Source organism: Corylus avellana, chromosome 8 (genome assembly GCF_965113065.1).
Source record: "Corylus avellana chromosome 8, dhCorAvel1.hap1.2, whole genome shotgun sequence".
In the NCBI taxonomy this organism is placed as follows: domain Eukaryota; kingdom Viridiplantae; phylum Streptophyta; class Magnoliopsida; order Fagales; family Betulaceae; genus Corylus; species Corylus avellana.
In genome coordinates, this window is record NC_142497.1 from 2431898 (window position 1) to 2441419 (window position 9522).

The 9522-nt window shown below is 34.4% G+C and overlaps 1 protein-coding gene and 1 pseudogene across 1 annotated transcript; both read right to left on the reverse strand.

The window, feature by feature from the left end:
• Positions 1-839: 839 nt before the first annotated feature.
• On the reverse strand, positions 840-1539 carry LOC132163832 (NAC transcription factor 32 pseudogene; annotated as a pseudogene).
• A 3839-nt stretch (positions 1540-5378) lies between these two features.
• Positions 5379-9292, reverse strand: LOC132164435 (phenylacetaldehyde reductase). Its single transcript, XM_059574947.2, has 6 exons — positions 9059-9292; positions 7818-7987; positions 7263-7454; positions 6679-6841; positions 6064-6250; positions 5379-5772 (listed from the first exon to the last, which is right to left on the reverse strand). The coding sequence occupies exons 1-6, from the start codon at positions 9177-9179 to the stop codon at positions 5628-5630; spliced, it is 978 nt and encodes a 325-aa protein (XP_059430930.2). The 5' UTR covers positions 9180-9292; the 3' UTR covers positions 5379-5627.
• Between the last annotated feature and the right edge of the window lie 230 nt (positions 9293-9522).

Sequence of the window (9522 nt, forward strand, 5' to 3'; positions counted from 1 at the left end):
TACAACATTAATACTAAACAAACATTAAATCCATAAAGCTAAAACATAGAGGCATTAAATTAATTAATGCCTAAGGTCATAAATTACATAAAGTTAAAAATGATCTGTACGTCCGCCCAAATCATAATTTAGGAAGCGAGGAATTAGAACTTGGGATATCATCATGATTATCAATCGGCTTAACATAGAGAACTTGAGAGAGCGACTCATTAGAGTTATCCGTATGGTGGTATTGTTGCCCATCATTTGGATTGAACGTGGTATTGCTATATTGTATCCAATCATCATGCCATGCGCTATCCACTCCTCCTGTAAACTGATGATTATCAGGCAAGTTTGCAGCCATATTGTTTCTTCCTTGAAACTGAAGATCAGTCCAGTTTGGATCAATATAATTGAAGTTTGGATCAATATAATTGAAGTTTGGATCAATATAATTGAATTGATCATTCATCAATGATGCATTTTGCGGATACTGCTGATGATCCTGATGCAGATGATCCTGCTGAGGAAGCTGAGCAGGCTGATGCTCATGCTGCTGCAGATGATGCTGATGCTGCTGCGGATGATACAGATGCTGCTGCTGATTCTGCTGCAGATGATACAGATGCTGCTGCTGATTCTGCTGCAGATGATACAGATGCTGCTGATGCTCGTGCTGATGATGAGCATGTTGCTGCTGCTGATGCTGCTGATGCTCGTGCTGATGATGAGCATGTTGCTGATGCTCATGCTCGTGCGGATGATCATGGGAAGGTGTGGATTCAACTAAAGTTGGGTTTGAAGTCGATGGATCCTCATCTGTACCCGTAACGGTTCTAGATTTATCAGAACTTTTCTTATGATAGAGCCTACATAAGACGTTGTCATCCAACTGGAGAAACAAAGAAAAAAAGAAATTCATGATTAAGCGATCAGTAATATTATTATATATGAATGCTGAAATGAAAATTAAGCCACCTACTGTCATGTCATTTTCATATTTTCTCTTTCGAAGAGGAGGATTGGCGGTCCTAAATTCATGCATAATCCAGTTGGACTTGACACCTCCGGGAGCTTTTCCTTGGTAGAACACCAATGTCTTCTTAAACCCAATTAAAATATTTCTTGTATCTTCAATTGGCTTGTCAGATCCGGTAGCCTTCCAGTATCCATCCCCGGTAGTTCGATTTGGACGTTCTCCATTTGGGTACTTTCTTTCTCTTGGTGTGAAAAAGTACCATTCGTGTACTCCATTCTCTTTGTCTGTGTATATTTCTTGGTACATTCCTTGAATCAAAGCAAAACTTATTTTCAAATAATAATAATAATAATAATAAAAGGGTACGTATATATGTTAAATCAAAGAAAGAAGCAAGAACCTGTAAGAATATCAGGGTGGAAGTCATATATTTTAGCCTCGATGATCTGGCTTCGTGGCAGGGGCTGGTTCAAAAGCTTGGGGTTTAAGTAGCAGTTGATTAGCTCCTCCTCAGTGGGGCGGAACCTATACCCAGGCGGGAGAGTTTTGAAGTAATCATCCGGCTTCACGGCCTCCATTGTTGGACTACGTACGTACAAAGAAATTTTGATCGAGAAGATCGAAAACGTAAGCTTGAAAACTCAAGAACTCTATCTCCCTTAAAAGTTTATATTGAGTGAGTTTAAGTAGAGAGAAGAGTTTGATTGGTAGCACATCTCTTCTTCGATCAGGAGATAGTTTCATTAATTACTATCTTTTCAATTTTCAAATATCAAATATATATGATCGATACAAGACTCGTTCTATTCTCGATCACTCGGAAATATTGTATTTTGATTAATGTTTAAAATTTGTATATTGTACGTTTAATATAATCTACATGCATTATCTTTTCAAAAATCTAAGTGATTTAACTTGATTCAAATATTTATCACTAAAGATTGTTTCAAATATATATACACCCATATATATATATATATATATATATATATATATATATAGAATCGAACTAATTTTTGAAATTTAAGATATATGTTATCCAAACGCTTATTATGATTTCTGTTCAGGTATACATGACATTAATTAAGATACTTTTATTATATAAGTGAACCAATTGAGATATATTAGTCAAACAATTCGAAAATAACACCTATTCAATCGGAACATTAATTCAATCTCATCAAGCAAATTAAATAGTTCAATTTAATATTCTTAATTAACTACTCTCAACCTCTTAGGATCCTCTCGGAGAATATCTAGTTAGTTATACTTTAAGAATATTTTTGTCCTCTCAAAAAATAAAAATACAAAAATACTCCTGAAATATGACATAACTTTATTTTGTGCATTTTCTTTTAGGACGTGAAAACACAAAATCTATTCATTATCCACAATCAAAATTCAAAAAATCCATGAAATAAAGCATGCCCTAAGTTACTCTCCTATGTCAAATTCACGTGTTATTACAATAATATATATATATATATATATATATATAAGACTAAAAAAAATAAAAAAAGACAAGGGCTGGGAAATTTGAACTTACTCCCTACCAAGCCATGCAAGCTGATTTGTGCACTTTCATCAGAGAACAAGCACCAAAACTGTATGCCAAATTTCGAAAATTACGTTAGACTCTTGTTTATCTCTTATCTACTCTTTTTTAAATTTACAATTACATCTATAACACCCCCATATGGGTGCAACAGATTCAATAGCATATTTGAAAAAAATATAAATAGAGTTGAACGAGAAGAAATCTCAAAAGTATATCCCAGAAAAAAAAAACAAAACAATCTTAACTGATAAATATTTGAATCGAATTAAATCACTAAGTTTTTTCAAAAGATTAATTTGATCAGTTAATCCATTTGATTTTTGAAAGATAACGTAGATTCTATTAAACAATTTGAGTGAGAATAGAACTCTTCTATCATATTTGATATTTGAAAATTGAAAATTTCATTAATTACTATCTTTTCAATTTTCAAATATCAAATATGATGAAAAGTTTTATCCTCACTCAGACGGTAACACTTTAATTATTAGTTATATATAAAGATAAACATTTTTTTATAAAAAATTTATATATTGTTTAATAGAATCTACATTATCTTTCAACAGGCCTAAGGTGGCCACTCAACAACTCCCATGGCCTATGGGGTGGCTAGAAACCACCGTTTCTTTTGTTCTTTTGTTCTTTTTCTTTTTCTTTTCCTCAAAACAACGTCGTTTTGGGGGCATTTTTTAAATTGATTTTTTTTTTCCAAAGTGGCCAAATTGTAACTGTTTGGTAGTTTGTGGGCTACTTTATCACTTTTTGAACATTAGGAGGCTAAAATAAAAATAGCTGATAGTTTGAGAGGGCTAAATTATATTTTTCCCTAAAAATAAAGATATGGTGTTTTTATAACACTCACTTTTGTTATTCTATACTGATGTGTCATCCTCTCAATATAATGCACAAAAGACTTGATTTGTGCCAAATCCATATAGAAGTTATTCTCTTTTTGCTCTTGTTAAGTTTTCTAGTTCTAAAGTTTAATAGAGTTTAGTCCATCTGGTTAGTTTACTTTATTTACAATAAGCTAGAATGTAGTATTAAAATGTTTTGAGAGATCACTCGGGTATGCATAAATAATAAGTTACTTGTTTACAACGGGTAGCTCAATCAACTGTAAATTATGCCTCATAAAATATAAGTGATTACTAGTTCAAAAAATAAAATAAAATAAAATAACAAGTTACTCTATATTGTCAAATTTTGTCAAAAAGTTGACAAATTCTATTAGTGTATATGTTATGTTAAAGCCAATAAAATAATGATATATGTTAATTCATAATTTAAAAAATATAAATATATAAAAATTTAAAACTTATATATATATATATATATATATATATAAGGGCCGGGAAATTTGAACTTGCTCCCTACCAAGCCATGCAGCACGAACAATGAAAATGGAAAAAAAAAAATGTATCAGACGAAAGCAGGAATTAAAAAGAAATAATTTCAATGTGTTTCCCTTTCTCAATTTTCTCATCAGCCAAACAGAGAAACCACTCTTTTTTATCGTTTGATCGATTTTCTTCAGCATCCAAACAAATCCCCAGATGCAAAGAAGCATTCCAGGAAAATATGAAGCGAGAAAAATAAAAGTGGAAAACAAAGAAAGCAGCGGAGTTCCAAGAGAAAGAAGAGCAGAGACAGCAGAGTCGAGAACCATGATGGCAATCCAAGCTCCATGTTTACCAAAGTGCGTTGAAATCTCGAACCCAATTCCTGAGCAGCCACCTTTAGGGCGTCTCGCGGCAGTTTTTTTTTTTTTTTAATATATAATGAAGAACTACAATAAAGAAGGGCTGGAGAACCCAATAGTAAGTCCCAAAATAACTGTAAGCAGAAATTAAAAAGGAATGCATCAAATGAATGAGTGGAGATGCTAGTTATGACTGTGGTGAAGCATGTTTGGGGGGGGGGGGGAGAATTGACTGAAAATGACCGACCAACTCAAAAAAAAGCAAGATTTGAAATCCAAGGGATGAGATGTGGCGGCCAAGCAGAGGAGGTGGCAAGGCGAAGGTGGATGGACTGAGGCTGTAATTTTAGGGGGAAGAGACAAATCCCTTTGGATAAATCGCCAAAGACGAGAGATAGAGCTTCAAAAGAGGCGATAAGCTTTAGAAGGGAGAGGTGGTGGAAGAGGAGAAGGAGAGTAGAAGGAAAGTGGGAGGAGGAGGGAGGCAAAGAGGTGCTTCTCTCCTCCCATGGCGTGTTGAGAAAGTGGAGAGCAAAGCGAGACAAGAGTTAATTTTAATTTTCTTAACTTTCATTTTTATATACTAAATATATTTATAATAATTTTTATATTTGTATATTTTTTTTGTTATGAGTGATACATGTTATGATTTTATTGGCTATGACGTGACACACTAAATACAACAACTTTTTTGATAAAATTTGACAAAATGGAGTGATTTGTTATTTATGCATACCTCAGGGATCTCCCAAAACATTTTAATACCACATTAAGCTTATTGAAAATCAAGTAAACTTGATTTTGCATTTTTCTCAAATTTTCACTACATTAAAAAAAAAAAAAAAAAAATAAAAAAAAAACTACTCACTGCCTAATAAAGTAAATTAGACTTTTTTTCATATGATGAAATTAGTTATTCGTATTGTATACAATATAGGCAACTAACATGAGCGTTGCATCTAATCCAACAAGTGCTCGGATAGGCCCTATCACCTATCTGAACATGTATAGAGCTACCCACTCTCTCACATTAGCCGCACATAGTTCATGCAATACAAACATCTAATTGCAGTCAATCCTGGTCCAGTGCACTAAGGGTGAGATAAAATGCATATGATGCTACAATTCAGCTCACATAATTCAGTGAGAGCATAATATAAGCAATCATATGTAACATTAGAGACTGTAATTAACAATATTAATAAGCACTCACTGATATTACATTCACCATCACACTGGTATTATTCACTCACCAAAATGAGTAGTTTTGAAACCTACCAAAAGAAAAATACAAAGCATCCTCATTTTCCACCAGAAAATTAATATTCCTTTTATTGGAGACTCCCACAATCAAAACACCTAAGTGTCATTTGTTTATTGGAAAGAGCTTCAGGGTGCTACCAAACTTAAAAGCTGACAAAGTTCTTTTCCTTCAAGCTTTCAACAGTTTCCTTAAGGCTCACCTCAAAAGGAGTGAATTCAATACCCAAGCTTTTTGCCTTTTCTTTGGACACTTGAAATGTTGGCACAAACGGCTTATCGTCCGCACACCTGTCAAAGTTATTTGGAAAAAGAAAAAACATTTTGCGTCAAAACCAACAGAGCCTTAAATATACCATAGATCTTTAAAAACATAATGCTAGTAAACAGATAGGATCATACTCCATCCCTTTTAACTATTTTGGTTACCGGATTGGTTTTTTTGCCAACGATTGGTAGTTTAAGGGGATTCAATGTGACAAGTGGTACATAGTGAGGGCAATGTACAATTGCAGCGATACTGCTAATGGAAAGTATGACTCAAATATTATATCTTAAAATTAGAGGGAAATAAAAGCTTACTTTTGTGGAAGTTGTAAAGAGGGATAAAGCTCACTTAAAGTCCTCACAAGTTCAGAATAGTGTACAACTCTCCCAACCATACAATATCTTCCACTAGCTGAAGGGATTTCATATGCTTGAATATGTGCTTTGGCAACATCTCTGACATCAACCCATCCAAATGTTAGATTGGGAAACACCTGTGCTCCTGCATCAAATAAAGAAGAAAAGAGATATGAAATACAGAGCAAGAAAAGATACAATTTCTGGGAATGGAGATTTTAGTGTATAATATTACAATAAGTACCTTAAACAAGTAGGGATCATATCATTATTTCAGAACAACAAACCACAGACAAGACGTACACAAATACACACGTACACATATGGTAGTATTTGTGTAAAGGCCCAAAGGGACATAAAAGGATAGCATCAAGCTGCTTGGTTAACATCCTGACTCAATAGAAAGAGAAACATGATGATTGATACTGTTCAACCTTCCCTAAATGAGTTAGCAAATACACCTCTCATTACCCTTGGAAACTTTCTCTTGTTAAAAAGTTTTTAGTCAAAGATCAACTTATTGAGATGAATCATAAATTGAGAATTACAATCAGTACTGTGAAGAACAAATACCATTTATTAAGTTCAAAATTGCAGCCGCACTTGTATTTAGTGCCGGCTGTAAGAGAGGACCAATCACCATTGCTGGGTTAATTGCAACCATGTCAATACCCTTCTCTTTGGCAAACTTCCAGGCAGTGTCTTCAGCCAATGTCTTTGAAAGCACATACCATTGCTGGGAAAAAAAAAAAAAAAAAAATTAGCATTAGCACCCAGAAACTTAAATATTCAGCTGAATATATGATAGTCATTAGTAGCATGGTTCCCGGTTTTATAAGTGATCATAGAAGGGCATTGACTTTAACAAAGCACTGATGGCAGAGCATGACAGAGACCGACTGGTGCACTGGTGCAGCATGCTCCCTCCCTAAAATAATCTATTGCTTCCAAGAAGAGAAGAAATTAACCAGATGCTTTTAGTTAAAGCTGCATCATGATGACAGATGCAGGATCTCTTAAATTATACAGCACTAGTCATAATCACTCAGAAGAACATGAAAATCTTAAGTATGATGTTGCTGTAAACCATTAAAGGGGGCCAAGTTATCACCATATTTATTTTCAAAAAAAGCATGAAGACTAATAGCTCTACATACCTGTTCTTTCTTAGCAAATTCCGGATCAGAAAACCAAGTCTCATCAACAACCACATCAGGAGTTTGAGGTCTTTCATTGAATACAACTGCAGCTACAGAAGATGTCAAAACTACCCGCTTCACAGATGGAGACTTTGCACACGAATTAAGAACATTAAGTGTTCCCTTTACTGCAGGTTCAAGTAGCTCTGCCTGAATGGTTAGGGCAAAGTTAAGTCATAATCATTTGGGGGGGGGGGGGGTGGGTTGGAAACAAAGCAGCAATGACTACCATTAGCTAAGACAAGAAAATTATTTGCTTGTTTATAACCAAAATTTAGTACAATTTGATAAGATCACATTCAAAAAAATACTTGAGTATATTAACATCATTTTTCTTTAGTGGGGCCAGGATCCGCATTCTTAACTAGGAAACACAATTCCAGGCAGCATTTTGATAGAAAGACATTCTCCACTATCATGCTATCTTTAACAAATTCATTGTTCAAATCACCTCTTTCAATTTCATCAATAAATGCTAATGTAATAATCAAAGAAGAGTAAAATGGAATATACCTGTGGGTCCTTAACAGCATTAAAGAAGGGAGATGCAGTATGAAATACACATTCACAGCCCTCAATAGCAGAATCGAAGGCACCTTCTTCCAGTAGATTTGCTTTGAAGAGGTGAAGTCTCTCCTTAGCTCCATCAAGTACGAGTAAGTGGTTTGTTTTTTTGGGATCATCTGCGGGAGATAGAAATGAAGTTAGATTATAATATCACACTAATAGCCAAGGTAAGGAAATACTTTCCAATGGCTCATTCAAGCAGAAAATCAGAAAGAAAAGGAAGAGTCTGTTAACTATGAAAAAAAAATGCCAACATTGTTATTCCTCTAATCTATGACATTGCAAGATCAAAGTTCGAGGGTAGCTTTCATACTATTTTAATTAATATACTTCTTAGTTCTTACTCATGACTATATTGACAAACACATTTGTTAAAGTTTTCAAAATTAAAAACACACTTTTCTCAAGATGGTTTACTTTTCAAAACACAAAACTCTTAATAAAAAAAAAAAAAACACATAACACATGATTTAAAAACCTTTTCACATTTATTATAGGAATATTTTGAGAAAATGGGTCCTTATTTTTGTAGGAGTAGAAGCCGACTTATTACTTCAAAAAATAAAAAATAGAAAATAGAAAGATGGCTGCATGGCCACTCCAATCGGTCATAAGTGGCCGTGCTACAACCCCTTCTTCTCCTTTAGGTGGTTGAGCAGCCACTTCTCTAGTTTTTCTTTTTATAAATAAAAGAAAAAAATATAAAAAAGCCCTCAAACTGACAGATGTTTGGAAGTTGGCTCTACAATGTTCAAAATGTACTAAATTAGCCCAACAAATTACCAACATGTTTCAAAGTAGCCACTCCGTTACTCAGCACCATCAGTTTTGATGAAAAATCCATCACGTGGAATTTTTTTTTGTTTGTGAAACATTTAATAACTTCGACCTTTCAAGAAAAAAAAATTAGTAGCCCATATATACTCCAAAAAGCAAACCCTCTCCCACAAGCAAAAATAAAAAATAAAAAAACCAGACCCAATATCCCAGTGTCCTGAATAGTGAATACCTCAATTCAGCTATCAAAAGATTCAATGAAAATGAAAAATAAACGATTAAAAGGCAGAACCGGGAAATGGGAATTGCTTATAATTTGCAAGCAGAACTTCAACGACAAGAATCCAAAAGCTCACCGAGAAAAAAAGGATTAAATTACACTTAAAGAGACAGAGACAGAGAATACTGACTTGGGTCGCGAACAGAGGCCCTGACAGTGTAACCGCGCTGGAGAAGAAACTTGACGATCCATGAAGCTATGAAGCCGGACGCACCGGTGACGCACACGATCTTTCCTGCTCCACTGCTCATCTTCTTCTTCTTCTTCTTCTTCGGATTCTGTTTCCGTTTTGTAAATTTGCCTTTCACTTGGTTCCACTTAAATAAAGCCTAGAAGAGAAGAGAAGAGATGAGACATAAAAAAAAAAAAAAAAAAAAAAGGGAAATTTCACTAAGGCCCCTAAACTTCCGGCCGTTTTTGCAGACCCCCCCTGAACTTCAAAAACTCTCATTTTTGACCCTTAAACTTCTATTTTCTCTCACTTTGGACCCTTTTAACATTAAACTACGTCGTTTTGGATGTTTTATACCTATTTTACCCTTCCCCAAAACTACGTCGTTTTGTGTCCTAAAATTACAACACCTACCCAGCCCA